The following is a 22,552-nucleotide window of genomic DNA, read 5'->3' as shown; positions in this document are numbered from 1 at the left end:
TGAGGTGGATCTGCAAAATGATAGAATGCATGGCCTAGTAACCCTTGAACTGGACTCTGGGTTGCGGTAAAGATATATTTTTTGTTTCCTCTGATGGCCTAGGAATTCTTGTCGGTGAATGTCAGCATATACAGTAAAGCCAAGAGGTGGTTTGCTCTCCATTGGGCCTAGTAATACCGGATTTGGGATATGTGGTAAATCTTGGAGAGTGGGTCTTAGTTTAGGGCCTATTGATCCAGGTTTCAATTGCGGTAAATCCTGAGAGACTAGGAGGCAGGAAAATTCCTCATGGTGTAGGTGGAGAAATCTGGTGGCATTCATGCTTTTTTGGCCTAGTGATTGGGTGGGGATCATGGTAAAGCCTGTTATGATGTGTTCATTGTGTTGACATAGTGATCTGGGATGGATTATGGTAAAGCTTGGTTTCTATTGATGAGGGTGAGGTGGCTTAGCCTCGGTCTGCCCTTGTTGGTTCTTTTGGTTTGAGTCCCACATTCATGCTTAGAATATGGCATGGGGGTGAACGGTTGAAGAGAGATTTGGCTCAGCCATTCTATGGTCAGGTGGAACATGGAAGTCCCATGCCGGATTTGGTTTTTGCATCATTAATGAAAGGTTATTTCTACTTGTATTTCTATGAGCATTTTGATGGATTATATGTGGTCTATATGGCTATACTTTCATGAGTATTTATGTTGTTATTATGTTGGTTATATGTGTGTTTTATGACAGCAGCGATGCATGTCTCTCTACATGTTTTTACTTGTAAATGAATGGATAATGTATCTATGGTATAATAGATGGTAATGCAGCGAATGATATAAGGGAAAAATGGTTCTTAGCAATTCTCAGGTAAGTACAAGATTCATATGTTTAATTCTATTGGTTACACCTGTAGATTACATGCTTGTGACATGTTTGATGAAATTCCTGTCATGGCTAGTAGGGGTTTGATTAAGGTCTTGTTTAACTTATTGATTTTGCATCATTATTCCCTTGTTCTTTTACTACTCCTAAGTTATCATTCCATTCTGGGCAGTGACCTGGGCTCTTCGCTTGAAAAAGTGGCTCAAATCCTAGACACGCTTGCACAGAACTGGAAAAATGAGTCTCTAGACACTGGAAAGAAAGCATGTGAGAGCGACTTTGGGTTTCTAGATGTTGTCATGCCTATAGCATGCGAGCGATTGAGTCTTAAGTTGGTCAAAACTTCATTAGGACCCAAGAGAAAGTTGTTTAAAGTGTTGGATTAGTTCCTGGTGGTCTTGAAGCTAATGTTGAATGTCTATGTGTTATGTTTCCTTTGATTCCACTCCCTTAAGGTCACATAGGAGATCGAATCCAATCATAGTAGCCTCTCGTCTCATGTTTACCCCTGTTGGCATGGTTATCTGGGTAGATGTGGGAGGAGAGTGTTAAAGACAAAATCTCCTGTCTTGAGCGGGAAGTGGCATTTTCAGCTTCCCTGGAAGGGTCTTCTGTAGAACCGAATCACGAACGAAATATGCCTATGGTATTAAAAAATAAGGGGAAAGGAATTGGGTTAGGCCATTCACTTGGTACATCCGTTAACCATTCGGATAAGATGCCTGATATGCATAAACATCATGCTCTTTCTATAAATGTGATATATCCTTCTATTTTGTCTCTTAATAAGGAGTTAGAAGTGTTGAATTCCTCCTCAGAGACCCTAGAACCGCTTACATTGAAAATATCATTTTTTGGCCATCTTGAGGAGCTCTCAAGTCCCTATAAAAATATTACACATCGAAAGAAGAGGCCTCCTAAATATAAGAAGGTGTCGACATGCCACATACATGATCTCGCATCAGGTGAGTAATATGGGTTAGAGGTTCCCATCTTTGACATAGACCCTACATTTACAACTGGACAGTAATTATTTCAGATTTCTATGGAACCTGAGCCCTTAGTAGGGAAACTCCCATGACAGAGGCGCCCCCATGAATATCATCTCTCTAAATATTCGGGGTTTGGGAGCAACCCACAAAATTTTCTCCCTTCGGGGTCTTATAAGGATTCATAGATCATCTATGATTGTAATCCATGAAACCATGATGTGTAGAGAAAAATCACGGGATATATTGTTGTCTATATGCCCTAATTGGCACGTATGTGCCTCAAATGTGATTGGGATTTTTGGTGGGCTTGGGATCATTTGGAACCCATGAGTTTTTGAGATGCAAACTTTCTTGTCTTGTGCAAGTATTATCCTCACTGGACACTTGGTGGGATCTGGACACATGATACATATTATAAACACATATGCTCCATATATAGGTTGCAAGAAATTCTGGGAAAAAGTGGCAGGCTTGGGATTATTAAGGTTGAGCTCTTTGATTATTGTTGGCGATCTTAATTTCACAATGGGAAAGGGAGAAATTTAGGGTTAAAATGCAAAAGAAGAATATTTATCTACATTCTTTAAGAAAATGATGGAGGAACATGTATTGGTTTGCATAATGTCGGTACCCATTGGGCCTACATAGAGGAATAGGAAAATAGATGCAACAGGGATATCGAAGAGACTCGACAAATTTCTGGTGAGTATGACTATGCACAATCTTTATATAGGATTCAGACCCTGCATTGTTCATGCCTTCATTTCAGATCATCTCCCTATCATGCTTACATGGGATGAGGAGATAAGGAGGAGAACTTTCCCATTCAAGTTTCATCTGAAATGGCTACAGTTGGAGGAATTTGGGACTTTGGTACACGAAGTATGGAATTGGGTGGAGATTTCGCCACACAAAAACTAGATGACATATATATGCCAAAAAATTAAAACATTGAAAGAGGAAATGAGGCGATGGATAAAGGCAAAGAAGGAGGTTGAGATAAAAGACATCAAAGAGATAGAGGTCATTCTACAATATTACAATGATGCCTCAGACTCCCTTTTTTTCAAAGGCATATAGATCCTGGGTCATTGAATTGGAAGGTAGGAGAAGTGATATCCTCATATCAAACAATGTAAACTTTGAAACGAGAACTATAAACTCAAAACGAGAACTCTACCCAAAAAAACCCCGAAAAAACATGAAAACCAGTGCTAAAAACGAAAAGTGTGTATACTAGAATGATGGTTTTTTTTTTAGGGTCAATTTTAAACATGTTTTAAAAATGGCAGTGAGAACGAATTTTTTGTGAAAAAACAACCTGAAAGTGAAAAGTGCTAATAATGGAACGATGGATTTTTTTTTAGGGTCAATTTCCAACATTTTAAAAAAATGCCAGTGAAACCGAATTTTTATGTGCAAAAATTGTGCAAAAAACACCCTCAAAACGAAAAGTGTTGATGTTGGAATAACATTTGTTTTTTTTGGGTAAATTTTTAACATTTTGAAATAATGGTGTAAAAGATTTTGTTATGACTCCAAAAAACATTAAAATTTCAAAAAAATAATGAAAACATAAAATTAACAATAAAAACAATGAAAAAAATACATACAATTTTTTTTTTTTTTTTTTTTTTTTAATACCAAAACATAAAAAAAAGTAAAATAAAAATAAAAATAAATCATAAAAATGTTAAAAAATAAAATAAAATTAACCTATAAAATATAAGAATTAAAAAATTTAATGAAATAAATAATAAGAAAAACATATTTTCAAAAAAAGAACATTTTTTTAATGTGGTAAACCATAAAATAATTTGGAAAAATAAATAGATGAATAAATAAAATAAAATAAAATTAAGTAAAAATAGGAAATTTTAAAAAAGCATTAAGAAAAACTAAAAATAAAATAAAATTAAAAACAAATTAAATAATATTAATAATAACAACAACAACAAAAAAAACTACAAAAATTAAGATTTAAAACATTTTCAAAAAACCCTAAACAACAAAAATATGCTAAAATTAAAAATAAAATAAAAACCCAAAAAACAATTAAAATTTAAAAAAAAATACATATTTTCAAATTAAAAAATAAAATAAAAAAACATTTAAAATTTGAAAAAAGAAAAAAAAGAGAAAGAAAAAACCCAAACAAACAATCAAACAATATATTTTGATTGAAAAAAACAAAATAAATAAATAAATAAAATAATAATAATAATAATAATTTATATTAAAAAATTTAAAATTTAAAATTTAGATTTAAAAAAATAAAAACATTAAAATTAAAAAAAGCTAAATATATTTTTGATAATTTTTAAAATAACATTTAAAATATGTATATTTTATAAAAAAAAAAAAAAAAAAAAATATATATATATATATATATATATATATATACACAATAAACATATTTAACAAAATTTGTTTTTTATTTAAAAAAAAAAAATTATCGACCACCGCCCCCACGAGTGGCCGAGCGGTGGCTATTTGATTCTGAGAATCGAATAGCCACCCCCACAGGCGGTTGGGCAGTGGCTATCCGGTTCTCCGATTTTGAGAATCGGATAGCCACCACTCAGCCCCCTGTGGGGGTCGCCGGGTGGTGGTTATCTAATTCTCAAAAATCCGTTTCTGAGAATCAGATAACCACCACCCAGCCACCCCCACAGGCGACTGAGTGGTGGCTATCCGATTCCGAGAATCGGATAGCCACCACCCAACTGCCCGTGGGGGTAGCCGGGAAGTGGCTATTCGATTTTCGGAATCAAATAGCCACCGCCCGGCCGCTTGTGGGGGCGGTGGCCGATAAAATTGTCTTTTTTAAATAAAAAATAAATTTTGCTTTTTTTTTAAATACAATAAACATATTTAACAAAATTTATTTTTTATTTAAAAAATAATTTTATCAGCCACCGCCCCCACGAGCGGTCGGGCAGTGGCTATTTGATTCCGAGAATCGAATAGCCACTTCCAGGCTACCCCCACGGGCAGTTGGGCGGTGGCTATTTGATTCTCGGAATCAGATAGCCAACCACCCGTCTCGAAATCAGATAGCCACCACTCAGCCGCTTATGGGGGTGGCCGGGTGGTGGTTATCTGATTCTCAGAATTGGATAGCCACCGCTCAGCCGCCCACCCACGAGAGGCCGAGTGGTGGCTATTTGATTCCGAGAATCGAATAGCCACTTCCTAGCCACCCCCATGGGTGGTTGGGCGGTGGCTATCCGATTCTCGGAATCAGATATCCACCACTCAGCACTTGTGGGGGTGGCTAGGTGGTGGTTACCGGATTCTCAGAATCGGATACCCACTGCTCGGCCGTCCATGGGGGCGGTTGAGCGGTCGCTATCCGATTCTGAGAATCAAATATCCACCTCAAGGATGGTCAGGGGGTGGTTATCCGATTCCGAGAATCGGATAGCCACCGCCTGACCGCCGGTGGGGGTGGTTATCTGATTCTCGGAATCGAATAACCATCGCCCAACCGCCTATGGGAGTGGCTATCCGATTCTCAGAATCGAATAGCCATCGCCCGGATGTCCGTGGGGGTGGCTATCCAATTCTCGGAATCGAATAGCCATTGCTCGGTTACCCATGGGGGTGGCTATCCAATTCTCGGAATCGGATAGCCACCGCCCAGCCACCTGTGGGGGTGGCCAGGCGATGGCTATCTGATTCTCAGAATCAGATGGCCACCGCTCGGCCACCCGTGGGGGTGGTTGGGCAGTGGCAATCAGATAGCCACCCCCATGGGTAGTCGGGCGATGGTTATCGGATTCTGAGAATCGAATAGCCACTGCCTGATTGTCCATGGTGGTGGCTATCCGATTGATTCCAATCGGATAGCCACCCCCACGGGTAGTCGGGCGATGGTTATCAGATTCCGAAAATCGGATAGCCACCGCCTAACCGCCCATGGTGGTGGCTATCCGATTCTTGGAATCGGATAGCCACCGCTCGACCGCCCATGGGTGCGTGGCCCTGGGTGGCAGAGCTGCGTGCAGATATATTTTTTAAAGTTTTAAATGTTTTTTATTTTTTAAAAATTGAAAATATATGTTTTTTTTTTAATTTTTAAATGGTTATATATATATATATATATATATATATATATATATATATTAAATTTTAATTGTTTTTTTTTTTTTTTTTTAATTTGAGTATATTTTGGTTTTTTAGGTTTTCTTTTTAATGTTTTTAATTTTGATTTTAATAGTTTTTTAGATTTTTATTGGCTTTTTTTCCCTTTTTTAAATCTAGTTTGTTTTTTATTTTTTATTTTTGTAGTTTTTTGTTAATGCTTTTTAAAAATTTTCTATTTTTAGTTACTTAATTTTATAGTTTTTTATTTATTTTTATTTTTTTTGCCAACTTTTTTTATGATTTACACACACACAGATCTCTCTCTCTCTCTCTCTCTCTCTCTCTATATATATATATATATATTATGTTTTTTTTGTTTTTTTTTTTTAATATATTTTTATATTTGTTTTTTTTATATATAAAATTTAACATAAAAAATTTAAAGTGTCAAAATTTGTTAAATTTAGAAAATAATTATTTACATTTCATACATTATAAAATTTAAAGTCAAAAAATAGGTCTTTTAAAAAAATGATCTAATGTAGAATCACCACTTTTTTAAATCAGCATGCATATTACTAACATTCTAAAACGTAATGTACATAAAAAAATTTAAAGTGCCAAAAACTATGCTCTAAAAAAATATGTGTGTTCTGCATCCCCCCTTTTCAAAATCGAGTCACTTTTTTGCTATCTCTACGAAACGGGTAACAGTATCAGTTCTCGTTTCAAAGTTTACATTGTTATCACAAGAAGAAGAAATAAGGATGAAAATCGAGGCTACCTGGATTAAAGTTGGAGACAAAAGCATGAGATCCTTCCATTTGCAATTCAACAAAAAAAAGATATATAATTCTATTCAGAAAATTAAGAATGCTTTAGGGAATATATACAGTACCCTAGACGACATAGAGAAGGTGACAGTTACACATTTTAAAGGGAAATTTACAAAACAGTTACCTTCGTTTATGTCTCAAATGGAATATATCACATTGTTCCCATAATGTTTTCTGAGGAGGATAATGCAACAATGGGTCTTCCGATTTCACTCATAGAGTTTGCTGAGGTATTAAAGGAATGCGCCAAAGAGAAGACTCTAAGGTCGGACGGGTGGGGGGTAGAATTATTTCTACATTTCAAAGAGCTGATGATTCCAAATTTATTGGCGATTGCATAAGAATCTATGATACAAGGGTATATTTTGGGTGCCATTAATGCCACTTTCATTGCGTTGATCCCAAAGAAGGAGAGGCTTGAGTTGTTTGTGGACTATAGGTCAATTTCCCTTTGAAATTTAGTCTATAAGATGATATCAAAGTTGATTGCCTACAGGATAAAACCAGAATTGTCTAAGAACATTATAGAGGAATAATTTTGGTTTTTAGAAGGAAGACAGATTCAAGATGCTATTGGGATTGCCCAAGAAATGATACATTCCATAAAAACAAGGAAACATAAAGCATGCCTCCTTAAGGTTGACCTCATCAAGGCGTATGATTGTATTGACTAAGAGTTTCTCAAGTTGGTATTGATTAAAATTGGTATGTCCATTTGAAATATTGATTGGATAATGGGGTTTGTTAAAACTACAAACTTCACGGTCATTATTAATGATTTTCCTACTCATTTCTTTTAGGCGAATAGAGGTCTACGACAGGGATGTGCCCTTTCCTTGCTCCTCTTTTTTCTTGTTATTGATTATCTAAGGATAAAAATGAGGGAATCCCGATAAAATGGACAAATCACTGATTTGAGGATCTCCAGAGAACATCATATTACACACTTAATGTTTGTAAATGACCTTCTTTTTTGGGGTCAATCCTCTACTAGGGAATGGGGTATTATACATAGAATCATAAAATCATTTGCTCTAGCCTTCAAATTATGTATGAACGAAGGGAAATCTATGTTATTCGATGTGGAAGGAGAGCAAGAAAGGACTAAGGAGAATTTGGTATCGTTTGGTGTTGAATATACGGTCCTTGATGATGGGTTTTCATATCTTGGTTTCAACTTGAAACCTACAAGATACAGTAATATGGATTGTGATTGGTTGATCAACAGATTCTAGAAGAAACTATCGAGTTGGAAACACAAATGGTTAATGATGGGAGGAAGAATTGTCATGTTGAAATGAGTACTACAAAACTTGTCTATATAATGGATGCATTCGTTCTTGTTGCCTAGGGAAATCATTCATATGATTGATGAAATCATGGGCTGTTTCTTGTGGGTAGGGACACAACAAAAAAGAAAAATACATTTTCTTTGTTGGACAAATGTTGTTTGGCTTGTTGAAGAAGGTGGATGGGGGATAATAGGCACCTCAACATTTAATAAGGCATTGATCATAAAAAACATGTGGATAGCTGTTTCAGGAAATAGTCTTTGGGCTCTCATCATCAAAGATAAATACATGTATGGACAAGATTTTTCCACATGGATAGGCAATGGGGCAAGGAAAAAATTATGTGTATCATTCATATGGAGGAGTATGATGCATAACTTGCAATGGATGTCGATATTCATCCAATGGAATGCACAAGATGGATCAAGGATCAAAATAGGTCTAGATGTTATTATAGGTATGATAGGCAATCATGCCCTATAGAAGCAGCTTCTCAATCTTATACGACAAATATATCACCTAGGCGGACAAAGCATTGATCAACAACATTGGAACAGGGCTTCAGATCTCAGGTTGACATAGAAATATGCAGTGGAATGGGAGAAATATATATCTCAACTTCGAAATGCTAGAATTAATTTAGAGGAGATGGGAGAATAGGATCAAATGAAATGGGGAGGCAGTGTTTAGAAGAGCCTTCCGAGGGTAAAAGAAAATTATCATGCCTAGAGTCGAGAAAAAAATCAATAGTCATGAATGGTCTCAAACTATATGGAAAGGGAATATCCCTTAAAAAATTAAAAGTTTGTGTTGGCTTGTATGTGAATGATAGAATTTTGATGTGCAATAATTTACAAAAACGAGGTTTCAATGGGTCAAGCATGTTTCAGATGTGTATGAGGGGCCCTGAATATACTGAACACTTACTTCTTACCATATTCATGTGAAGGCAGTATGGGAAGGTATCATGGGGCTACTGAAACTCAAACGGGTGGGGATTCACACTACTCTGATTTCTTATATACAAGCATGGAACAAAAATAGCAAAAGTTTCAATAGCAAAGTAGAAATGCCCAGTACCTTCCCTAATTCATCCTGTGGACTATTTGGCGAAGTAGAAACACCCATATCTTTGATCAGAACCCAGTGAAGGTTCAGGAAAACATAATCATGACTATCAGATTCTACAATGAAATGGGATCAACTACGAATATAAAAAGACTCTGGACCTATAAATATATATACCTATGGCATTCATATCCAGTCAGATTCTTCGATGGAGTGAGTAAAAGGAGACAATGTGGATGTGGGTCAATGATTGTCAAGGAACTAGGTAGATTCTACCATTTTTGGTGGGAGGAATGACATGGGTCAAACAATTAGGCATAGATCTTAACATTGTGGGGTGTCTTAATTGCGACAAAGTGGCTCAGAATAGAAAACATAAAGATATTCGGAGATCTGAAAAGTATCATTGACTGGGTGAAAGACTACACAAACTTCTGTCCTCCGATATTAAACAATTGGATGAAGAGACCCAGAAGGTTGGTAAGCACCTTTCAGAGCATACAATTCCAACATATCTATCAAGAACAAAAGTGGTTGGCGGATCTATTATGCAAGCGAGGGATAGCAAAGGATTCAAGTAAGTTCCTTTTCAACGAATTTGAATAGGGAATGATGGTTAATGATGGTAGCATTAACTATTCGTAGAAGACTATCCAAAGACCAAGAAGAAGGAGTCTGAATATTTAGACAGATCTATATGTAAGGGGTTTTTTTGTTGTATGATGAGCTAAAAAAGAACAATTAGATGTGACAACTTATGAATAGTTGTAAAAAGTTATAAATAAAAGTAAAAAAGTCCTGGATTATCATAGAAAGAAATGAATATTTACAAACAGAACTGAAAAATATAGAATATGTATTATCTCTTTTTTTAATGAAAAGATGAAGTTTTTTTTTTTTTTTTCCCGAAAAAAATAATATAAAAAAAGCCAAAAAAAGCCAACTATGAAGTTGGGTGGAACATACTAGTTGGCCAGCAGTACTCAATAACATCAAATTAGGAGGAAACGAAAAAAACACATATCTTTTCAGATTAATAAAAAGCGTTGAAAGTGGGAAGTTGGAGGCATACTGGTCAACCAGCACTACTCAATGAAAACAAATCAAAAGGAAAAGGAAAGTCATTTCTTAGAAGTAAAATCAAAAGAAAAGAATCACGCCAAAATGGACTCATATTTCCCAGGAAATAGAAGAAACGCGTGACATGGGGCCGTGTTGGGTAGCAATGTGTTTTGTGTAATGCATATGAGAATCAGAGATAAGCAACTGCAAAAATTCCCATACCTTCACAGGTCTTCCGCAATTCCAATATTTGAAGGTGGCATTTCTACTAATGGTGAAACGTTAACCTTGCTCACATGCGAGAATAGTTCGAGTCAATTTCACTTCCTAATGGCAATAATAAAAGCATCCGTGAGCTTCACCATCAGCCTCATATATTTATACCGATTGAATCCGACCAGCTTATTTTTTAAAATGGCAGGATTTGTCAGGGAAGCTGTAATGCAATCAATCCGATAACTTGTTGCAGGTGTCAGGTTTTTTCTCGTCTCCGTTAGGTAAAGCTTTTGGGCACTTCAATTTACTGTGGTTCCTTTTCCGATTAATTTTGCAGTGGCGTTATTGGATTTAGATCGCATACTGTTGACCATTAATGAATGGTCATGTCGATTCATTAATGTTTCCTGAATGTGCGGAAGCATTGTTGACGGGAAGGAGGTAGCGCTGAATGTGCGGAAGGGGGTGGGCCCTGAATTTGTGGAAGTATTGTTGTGGGGAAATGCATGAGTGTGAAGGCAGAAGCTATTTGTACTTATAGAAAAAAATCAAAAATTAATTTACACCATCGCATTTATGAATAGTAGAACAATTTAAATAGTTACCATTTGTCAAAGTAATCCAACTTACATCACTCTAAAGTAGTTTCGTCTTGGAAGAAAGAAGAAGAAGAAAGAAATTATTTTAATGTCTATGAGGTTAAAGATAGCTTATGAGATGAATTACTTCTTCATCTGCTTGATGTATTCAGCCCTTTTTCTATGAAGCTTCAAAATAAATGCTCACAACTTCTCGATAAACCCCTCGCTAAATAGATTATCCCAAGAACTAGTTGCCAGCATATCTGCATAACTTTCCATGTTGTCTTTGAAGACCTCACATTTTAAAATGAAATGTTTTTCTGTTTCCACTTTTCTAGAAGAACAAAAAATGCATACTCTTTCCTCCCACACTTCTTTTGGCCTTTTCTATTTCCTTGTTTCACAACGGAGTTGATGAGAATTAGTCTTAACTGAGCAATAAGAATTTTGTCTCTCCAAGAGATATTGGCCTCTATGTATGCTTTTGGTTGATGACTATGAGTGGGATTAAACACTTCAATATAGTACTTTTTCTTTCTTCCTGGCTCTTTATCCCAAGTACGTTTGTGGAACTTTTCCATAACAAAAGCTTTTATCTCTTTGTTGTTTATGGGACACACGTTTAAACAAATACTCCATTTACTAAACCATTTGTTATTTTGCTGCATCCAAGGTTTTTTTCTCTTGCACAATCAGTGATTAATAACAACCTTAGGCCATCTACCTCTTCCATTTGCTCAATTTTTTTTAAATGCCTTATGACTCGCACCATAGCAATTGCTTCAATAGGAGCAGTCTCTGTTTCACTTAACAAAATAGCATAAGGAACTGCACTTTTAATGTTGATTTTGTTTGTAATCAAACACTTCTGAATTTTCTCAATCTGTCTCCATTGCATGTCGGATGTACTGCTGGCCCATAGTTCACAACCATAGAGAATCACTGGAATCAATAAAAGTCCAAAAAGAGTTTGAGTGGTTTTCCAATCCCATAACTTTGTCTCTCTACACCTATTTTGAAAAGCATAAAATGTTGTCCAACCCCCTAAAGTTCTTTTCTTTTTACAACCATTCCAGCTTAGATTTTTTTTGAAGTTAATTCCAACGTATTAGTAATCCGCAAAAATGTTGTCTTCAAAGAAGAACTTATGTTGGTTATGATTTCTTTTCTTAGAGAAAACCACTACTTTCGTTTTGCTCATATTGACTTGCATCCCCACACTTCTACAAAAATGCTCAAGGGATAGTAAGTGCTCTTGCAAACCAAGAGTCGATTTAGCAATTAGAATAAGCATAAAATGTTGTACAACCCCCCAAAGTTCTTTTCTTTCTACAACCATTCCAGTATAGATTTTTGTTGAAGTCAATTCCGAGATATTTGTAATCTGTGACTTCTTCCAGAATGTTGCCTTCAAAGTAGAACTTATGTTGGTTATGTTTTCTTTTCTTAAAGAAAACCACTACTTTTGTTTTGCTGATATTGACTTGCATCCCCACGCTTCTACAAAAATGCTCAAGGGATAGTAAGTGCTCTTGCAAACCAAGAGCCGATTTAGCAATTAGAATATTGGTTTCTATGTTGATGCTCACCCTCAAATCAAGGATTAAAACTTTCGTCAAATACAAAACCTTCCCCAAGCTGGAGGGCTTAAATCACCAGAAAAGCTAGCATTTATGCTGGGAACAAACCCAAAAAATATCAAATTACTTTCGACAAAATCTAATAGCGCTTCTAATTACTAACAATGCGAGTTGTCTTTAGTGTGTTTTTTTGGAAGCTTTTCCGGTATAATTTCTTTAAAATCTGGTAGGAATTTATTGAAATCACATGTTTTATGGGTAACCCTTGCACAATCCAAGTGCCTAAGAGGTTTTCCAGGACGTTGAATCCATATACAAAGTAAAAAAACCAGTTTAGATAACACAAATCAAGATTTTACCTAATTTCCCCACTGGATTTCGGCACCAGAAAGTCCAAAAAGTCGCACTAAAGACAACTCCCTAACAATGTGAAGCTTTCATTAAAGTAATAGCATTTCGATAATATTGACTAATAGCATTTATAAAATTAAAGATGTTAACAATGAGAGCAGTATTATTGTGTGGAGTAAGTATGCGTAAAGATGAAAATACAAATAAAAGGCAAAGTTCACTTAATTAGCTCTACACTTCATTGTAACTATTAGTCTTGTTAATTATATTTTCAGTGTTTATTTTGAAAGAGAGTTTTTTATAATTATAATTTAATTATTAGGTTCATGGTAGGGATTCAACCACTACAAAATATTGATAGTAATTGTCACAAATAAAAAATTGAGATTTATCTCAAAATAATTAGTTTTTTTTTGTTTTTTTAATTATATTAATTATTTTAAAAAATTGTCATATTGGTTTTTGGGCATATGGAATTAGTAGGTCATGATATTGGCCTTGACACCTATATATTCAACTCATATATGAATTATTTCTATAATTAATAATAATTATAATAATAAAAATAATAATTTAAAATAAAATTATAAATTTTTTAATTGTTATGATTATTTTAAATCTTGCCAATATAAGATGTATCATGACATAAATGTTTTGATATTTATATGCATTTACTAGTCATTTAATTTATATAATTTTTCTAGTAATAAATTTTAATGGAAAAAAATGAAAGAACAAAACATAAAATGTATTTAATTAAAATGATAAACATTTTTAATTTTAAAATAATTGTTTCATATTCAACATTTAATTATTAATATGTGAATGAATATGATTTAGCATCACAAAATGTATTTAATTACAACCAACTCTCGATCTACCAAGTGGGATCAAATATCTTTTCACTTTAAAATAGCTTTGCATCTCAAAAAAATTGATCCCTCCGGCGTTAAGATGGATATAGGCTTGTCTAATTATAATTTATAATTAATTATAAATATAAATATAAATATAATTAATAATTTCATGTTTTCTATTTTATTTTATTTGTATCAAGTCAAAATGTTAAAGATTACAACATCTCTATCATATTAGAATCAAGTGTTTACATAGGAGTTAACTTTACTTAAGAACCTCAAATATAAAGAAAAAAATTAATTTTTAATAAAAAGTTAATTTAGTGAGGGGAAATCTTGGATAAAATATAATATTATAATATTATATGTTACCCAATATTTATTACCACCCAGCACAATAAAAAGTGGCTTAGTGGTGGGGGAATACTAATTAAAATGTAATTCTATTACATTTTGCCTAATATTTCACGCCACACATCAGCGTACATATTACATTTTACTCAATATCCCCCTCTCATCCCTAATTTTATAGTTGAGTTTGTTTACTTTTAAACTTCAAATACAAAGAAAAAGTATAATAAGAAGTGGATCTATTGAGGGGAAATATTAGGTAAAAGGCAATGTTATAGTATTATATTTTACCCAATATAACTTAGTAAAAAGTGGATGGAAGTAGGCAAAAATATTAGATAAAATGTAATAAGTAAATTTTTCCTAATATTTCTCCACCTCTGATCATATCCACACAAACACATCCATAAAAAAAAATTACCTTTACACACTACATGGATTCAACGTCATCATTTTGTATAGCTAATTATGTATCTAAATATAACATCAAACTAAGATGAATCTAGGCTAATTATATCCCTCATACTAAAAAGTTTTTATTAATTTTTAATTCCAATAACTTTATCTCGCTATATAAATGTAAAATAAAGGTAAAAGTTGAAGTATTTTGTTTATGGCCTACATTGATTTTTAAAGTAACGTTTTTTTTTTTTTTTTAAGTAACCTTACTAACAACATCTCTCGCATATACATATATTAGTCGACACACATTATATTTTTTAATTTTTTTAATGTAACATTACGTGACAACATCTCCCTCGTGGACTAGGTTTTAGTGTGCCTCTAGGTGCAAAGATAAGAATCCCCTATTTTGAATGGACATTTAATGATTAATAAGTTTTAACATTTACATAATATTACTCTTCATCTTCCCAAATATGAAACCTTAATCTTAAATTTTTCTTTCCCATTTTAATTTGATTTAAAAAATAAATAAATAGAATTAACCATGTTTAAATGATCATAAACCAATTTGATGAAATAAATGAATAAACAAACTCCGCTTCAATTTCCATCCCTCTTTCATTAACTGTCTTAAACAGAACTAACAAAATCTCTACTCCCTCAATTTCCTTTGGGGTTCTTAAATGACAATGTTAGGCCTTAGAGTTGGTAATGTCTTTAACAGAGGCACACACCATGGGAGACATCCCCATTACACCATTTGTGACAAAGATATTGAAAAGAATGTGATGAAAGAGGATTTTGGGCGAGAGTGCGCCAACATGGGTTTCATAAAAATGAAGTTCAAGTTTCTTTGCATATGGGCTTGCTGGCACGAGTTCCATGAGGGTGTGGCATGATTGAGACATGTGACCCAAAGATGATTTGACCTAAGTTTCATTTAACTGAGTGCACATGTCGGCCCAAGGTATCATGGATCCAAGTAGCAAGCCAATGGATATGGTGATATAGCGGTGGGTAAGTGAGGAAGGGATGGGCAAAACAATGAAAGGTAGGCTCGACTCAAAGTTACATTATGTGAGAAATGATATGAACCCAACCAAAATGGTAGGGTCATAATGGGGATTTGTACCACAAGTATAGTCCCATATAACTAAAAGGAAGTGCACAAAGGATAGAAAAAAACACGACGATGAAGAAGGAACAACAATGAATTTGCACAAAGAAAATATCTCAGGTCATATGAAAAAATATGAGTGGGTGTGAAGGTCGTAGGGTGAAAAAGATGAGTCAAGGATGAGCTAAGGAGAAAGAACCAAGGTGAGGAGCTTGGGTGAGTCTACAGGTGGGTAGTCAATCCAAGCGAGTCTGCGAGGGAAACAAAAGGGAGCTGGGGTCAGCTGGGACAACCCGTTGGGTCAAACAATATGGTTGGCACACATTTTCTAGCAAGTAAAGTATCTATGGCTTGTTTTTATAACTCAAGGATGGGCCATTGTCTCAGACCCTCTATGTAAAGAAGTTTTACATTGTCTAATAAAGGTAGATGCTTGAATGGTTTTTTCATGTAAACTAGGCATGTATATTGGTATTGTTGATGTCATGATATCTTTACATATATTTTTGTGAATGATTGATGAATGGAATTTAACTAAAGTAGAGTGACAATAATAATTATGTGTACTATATTGAAGGGTTATGATATTCCACTAAGTAACCAATAATATAGAGACTATATAAGTAAGCTTATTGTGAGGCGTAGTTCCAATGGAGTAACATTATACTACACTACGAAGTTGTGAAACACATTGGTGCCACATGCTCGAGGGGTCATGGTGTGCCCATCAAAGTGACTTGTAACCATGTGGAACCCCTAGGGTTGTGATACCTACTATCAAAGTTGGTACCCACACCACATATAGGTGGAAGTTGAAGAAGCGACAACAATATAGTTCTTCACGACATAAAGGTGGAATATAAGAGCTACCACACACAAGGAACAGATCGTGAAGTTCTTCACCACACAAAGGTGGTATTTAAAGAAGCACAACTAAAGGTCCCTGCAAGGATATAAATAGGTGTGAAAGAGGTTTAAAATGAAATCAAAGAAGAAGTTGGACCTAGAAGAGTTTGCAAGGATAGTTTGCTTTATGTCTTGCAAGTTATTGGGAAGGGGCTTCTGTAATCGTTTTCCAAGAAGAAGAAAAGGGTTTTTCGGATATTGGTTCTTAGTACAGGCTATAGTGGGGGGTAAATTGAAGTGGGCCTTATCAAGGTCACATCCAAATTCTAAAGGAAACATGTTACTAAGTCTCACCTAATGAATAAAGATGATGTGGAATTGATAGACATAGTCCAAGATGTTGAAAGGAGATTGGAAAGGATGATAGATGCTATGGAAGCCCATGCAAAGGAATTTTATGAGGTCCAAGGAGAGATCTAGGAGATTAAGGGAGCCATTGAGGTAGGCTCCTATTCCATTAATTTTGCATTAAGATAGGCCTAGGATCACGAAAATCAGAGGAAAGACTTGGAGGATCAAGTGAGGTCACTTGTGGCACTCACAAAATCTTGAGTTGACACTATAGCAATATTGAAGCAAGTCATAGGACATATTTTTACTAACTCATCTATGAGAGTGAAGCTGAAAGAACTATATGTGTAGGATGGGACTAGAAGTGCTAAAGCACATGGGAATTTTTGTTGGGATGTGGAGCAAATGTTGGAATAAATGAAAGGGTGTTCCAAAGAGATGAAGATCAATGCACTGTCCATGTATCTCATAGGAACATTGAATATTTGGTGGAGGACCCAAGTTGAAGACTTAGCAGCCAGTGACATCACGAATAAGATTTGACTCGGTCAGAGTTGAAGTAGCTTTGTATGCATAGTTTGAACTAGACAATCAAGAGTGGATGACAAGGATCATCTAAAGGAGTTGAAGCATATTGGGAAGATTCAAACCTACATCAAGGAAATCTCAAGTCTTATGTTGGAAATCATAGAAATGCATGATAAAGGAAAGATGTATAATTTTATCATCAATCTCTAAACATGGGCAAATAAGGAAGTCATGAAACAAGGTGTCTAGACTCTTGCAAAATCCATCACCACAACCTAAAAGATCCTACACAACTAGATAGATAGAAAGGAAAAAGAGGAAGCACAGAGTGATAAAAGGAAAAAGAGAAGGGGAAGACTTCCAAAGTAGGAAAAGAAACAAGTGTAGCCAAAGAGAAGAGGCCCATATCATGTTACATTTGTTGAGAAGATCACTTGGCAATGAATTTCCCTATTAAGTATAAGGTGGATGCTTTAGATTAGTAAGATGTAGAAAAAGTGGGAATGGTGTAGGTAGTGGGGACCTAATAAGATCATAGACGAGAACCTGGTGCAACAGTGAATATGGCCACAATCTTCGAAGATGATAGCATTTTTGTGGAGCTACATCTGGAGGTATGAGAAGAAGTGAGGTAGAGATTTTTCTCTCACATAATGCAGATATTATGACTACTCTAATAGATAGGATATAAAATTTAAAGAGGAGAATGAGTAATTTAGAGTAGAAATGGGTAACTATGATGGCATAAGTGGTTTATAGGTGTGACCAAGGAAGTGTTCCTGAAATTTTGAGGACAAGGAGAGAGCCATTACATCGACATCGATCCCATGAGGATGACCACAAGACTCTAAGCTAGAGAGACTTCTTGAGGAGGCAGAGGGTAGGATTAGGTCATATCCACTTTTTTTGGCCTATATGATGAGGAAGTATGGAGGGAACCTTCTAGGCGAGCATATGAGGGATACAGGCGGGGTTCACAATGATCACCACTCCTCTTCATCACATTGAGCCATTAGTAGATGGCTTGTTGTTGCAATTAGATGGAAAGTCAAGATCATGGGGGTGCCTAGAGTGGTATCTCTACAACAAGGAGATTAATGACCTTGGATGATCTGAGGTCAAGGATATTTCACTGCAAGGCATGAGTTATTATGGAGCTTGGTGTGGTGATTAGATTAGCTACCTAATTAGCCTAGCAATGTGAGGGGATCCAACACATGGTGATATGCAGAGGTGATTTCTACATATGTAAATAGAGAACATCTAGAGAAGTTATACATCATGATGTTGATATCTAGTGAGAGATGATCGTAGGGTTGTGGTTGGATTGTTTTTGGGATGGAAATAATTTTGAGTGGGGGAGGATGTTATGTACTATAGTTGGGTGTTCTTTTAACTAAGGTGTGCGCCATGGGTGACATCCTCATCGCACCATTTACAACGAAGATATCGAAAAGAATGTGATGAAATAAAAGGTTGGGTGAGAGAGCGTCAACAAGGGTGTAATAAAACCAAAGTAGGGGCTTCTTCATGTAAGGGCTTGGTGGCATAGCACCATGAGAGTACAACTCAACTGACACATGGGATCCTAAGGTGAGTCAACCCAAGTATCATTTAACTGATCATGCATGTTGACCCGAGGTGTCATGGGTGCAAGTGGCAAGAGAGCAGGTATGGTGGCTGAGTAGTGGAAAAGTGAGGAAGGGACGAGTCAGACAATGGAAGGTCATCTTAACCCAAAGTTACATTAGGTAAGTGATGATCCAACCCCAACAAAAATAGTAGGGTCATAAAAGGGAGTCACACCACAAGTTGAGTCCCATGTAATAAAGGGAATCACATGAAGGAGAGAACACAACATGATGACAAGGAAACAACAATAACGAACTCACACAAAGAAAAGAACTAGTTGATATGATGAAGCATAAGGATCAAGTGAGAAGGTCATGGGGTTAAGAAGACGAGTCAAGGATGAGTCGAGGGGTAGGAACCGAGGGCAAGGAGGTTGGGTGAATCCGCAGATGGGAAAATGAATCGAGCGGGTATGCAGGGGAACCAGAAGGAAGTCAAGGTCAAGTGGGATGACTTGTCGGGTCAAACAGGTTGGTTAGCACAGGTTTTCTAGAAAGTAATTTATTTATGTGGCTTGTTGTTGTAGCTCAACGCTGAGCCATTTATGCAAAGTTTTACATTATTTAATAAAAGCATAAGGCCAAAGGGTCATTTCATATAAACTATGCATTTGTAATGGTATGATATCTTTACATATATTTCTCATGAATGATTGATGAATGGAATTTAACTGAAATAGAGTGCCAAAAGGAATTGGTTGCACTATATTGAAGGGTTGTGATATTTCGTTAAGTAACTGATAACATAAACACTATATACATAAGCTTATTGTGAGGCGTAGTCTAGATAGAATAACATTGTACTATTCTAGGAACTTGTGAAACACATCAGTGCCACATGCTCGAGGGGTCACGATGTACCCATCAAAATGCCTTATAACTGTGCAGAGCCCCTAAAGTTGTGACAGACAAGCTCGTGTTTCATGTATCGGATTTTGAATATGTGAAACACTAAAACTATGCAACTCCACACTGCGCACGGATCTGATAATTAATAAAATAATCTAGCAATAATAAAGTATAAGTAATTATGCTACAACAAAAAGGAAAAGTAACATAAAATTGTGGTAAAATGATAATATGAAAATGAAATAATTATAAATAATATTGTAGTTCCAAAGTAGTTTTGAAGTGCTGAGATAATTTTTTTTTGTAAATCAGCAACTTATATTAGAATCAGAATACATATTTTACAAAAGGTCTGCTCAAGCAGACTGCCATCCTACTAAGCAAGCACCTTGTCATGATCAAAAAGAGCATCCACAAGACCCCGGGGCACACCACGCAGGGCGGCAGAGAAAGTTGGGGGTTGACAAAAACAGCAGTAACCAAACAACGATTCACATAGAGCCGAGGACATCCATAGTTGAGCCCAGAGCAAAATTTGACACAACAAAGAAAAAACCAAGGTTGACAGACACATAAACTGACCCATCCCTCAGGAATTCAGCAAGATCAGACAGCAGAGACTCATTACATTTCAAGAACAATATAATTCTTGGAGGTATCCGGACCAGTCGACGCCTTAGCTTTGCCCGCCTGAGATGGCGCTGGAAGTGTACTCTGATTATCGCCTGTGTGCCCCTCCATCTTTTCCCCAGCATTCCTGGCATCTTGACTTATAGTATGACGCAAGAGACTGATCAGGACTGAGAGTTTCTTTGAAATACTGTCAAATTGTTGCTCCAGTCCGCTGATCTTGAACTCCAGACTCTCCAGAATCGCCATATGCTCCTCTGACGTGACTGCAATTGCCTGTTGAGCTTGACGAACTTGGTTGGTATAGTCCCCCTGCATACTAATGGCCTTAGCCAACATTGTTTTCATCCTCCACATCTCTGCTTGCGTACGCACATACTGAGTTGCACGCGTTGTTACTGTACCAGGGTCCTGAACCCAATCCATTTCCTTCTCCAACTCCTGTGCTTCCAAATTTTCCTCCTCCTCAGTAACAATGGCCTCCAGCTCCTCAATTCTTCGTTTTTCTTTTTGCGAGGTTCGAGTTTCATAGGCTTCCCGAGCTCGTTTCAGATCTCGGTTGGCCGATGCATTTCGGCTCCCCTCACCCGCCATTATCTTAACCACACACGACTGACAGCTCAGCGTTCTAAGGATTAGGGAAAATATTTTCAGCCTACAACTCGAAGAAACAGTGGCTTTGCCGTTGCCAGGGGCTGAGAATAAATAGATGAGATTGGGAGAATTGCTGGGTACATTCCAACCTATCCCCTGTTGCCCACAGGTCTTATCATAATTATTCTTGCTTGGTGGTTTATATTTTCGGTAATGACCCGATTTCCTGCTCTTATGGTCACCTCTCTTGCCTTCCTTCGAAGCATGCCAAGTGTCCCATCTTCTATATGGGCGTCGACGGTGCTCATTGTTTTTGATCATATATCTGATGGGAATGACTCCCTCCTGCTCGAGCATTGAATGCTCCTGTTCTGCCTGTCCTTCGCTCTTTTGCCAACCTTTAATTCTTCCCTCAGTACGCATTATCCTCATCATTTCGTTAAGCCTGCATAGATCGCCGACTCTTCGTCCTTACCTTTCATTCACCAAATCCTGCCTCGAGAGCAGGGTACACTTATTTCTTAATTCCGGGCAGATGACGTCCTGCCAACAGCTGTCCAATATGCTAGTGGGGTTCTCTATACCATAATTCGCCAGATGGTCCGCAGCTGCATTGGCTTTACGACGAACAGCCTGAAAGATTAAACCTTTCAGCCACCCCAAATGCTCAGCTATACTTTCTGTTACTTTAGCCAGTCGCCAGTGTTGTGTAACCTTGCTAGCTTTAGCTCCCGCATACATCCTTCTGGCTGCTGTTATTGCGAGCTGGGAATCCCCCTCAACTACTGTTGTGCCTGCCTGTAAATTTCTAAGAATTCTGAGACCCTGTTCCATTGCTGCGAACTCCATCTCATTGTTCGTTCCTTCCCCTAAGGCTCTGTTGTAGATGTGCTGAATTTCTCCTTCGCTATTCCTTATAATGCCACCGATGCCAGCCATTCCTGGATTACCTCTCGATGCACCATCGAAATTTAGCTTGAGGAAGCCTAAAGGTGGTCGTTTCCAGATGCTTAATGTGGTTCTTATCTCCTATTGGCGATTCACTATAGCCACGCAAGTTCCATTATCCAGGTCAAAGGCTTTCAAAATTTGTAAGTCCCGATTTGAAGCTTTACTATCTTGATCTGCTTTGCTTTTGACAAGAACCAGTTGTCTTATATTTTGTATGATAATTTCTATTGAGTGATTTATATCCCTGGTTTTGTTTAAGAATACTCTCCTATTCCGTTCTTTCCAGATTGTCCATGTAATAAACCCTGGGATTATTTTCCAAATGATGTTGACCCTTTGATTACTGGAGAAATTGCCTCGCCAATTCTCAATGGTCTCTTGGATGGAATCTCTGGTTCTGTCCATTTGCTGCAATATATTTTCCGCCCAATTACACATTAGGTTTTGTCGATTCGCATGTGTTGAAGAGATGGTTCATAGTTTCTTCTTCATTGTTGCACATGGGACA

At 36.4% G+C, this 22,552-nt stretch overlaps 1 protein-coding gene across 1 annotated transcript; it reads right to left on the bottom strand.

Moving 5' to 3' along the window:
* Positions 1-21,564: 21,564 nt before the first annotated feature.
* LOC149203484 (uncharacterized) lies at positions 21,565-22,032 on the bottom strand. The gene has a single exon (XM_089401893.1). The coding sequence runs from the start codon at positions 22,030-22,032 to the stop codon at positions 21,565-21,567; it is 468 nt and encodes a 155-aa protein (XP_089258019.1).
* Positions 22,033-22,552: the final 520 nt, after the last annotated feature.

The sequence above is a fragment of the Pinus tabuliformis genome, chromosome 2_1 (assembly GCF_031772625.1).
Source record: "Pinus tabuliformis cultivar Carrire ecotype Pingquan chromosome 2_1, CPIR1, whole genome shotgun sequence".
NCBI classification, from domain to species: domain Eukaryota; kingdom Viridiplantae; phylum Streptophyta; class Pinopsida; order Pinales; family Pinaceae; genus Pinus; species Pinus tabuliformis.
The sequence above is the reverse complement of the archived record's forward strand: the minus strand, read 5'-3'. Positions and strand labels throughout refer to the sequence as shown.

Excerpts from the sequence above, each read along its gene's own strand:
- LOC149203484 (XM_089401893.1), bottom strand. The coding sequence starts at position 22,032 with ATGGCTGGCATCGGTGGCATTATAAGGAATAGCGAAGGAGAAATTCAG.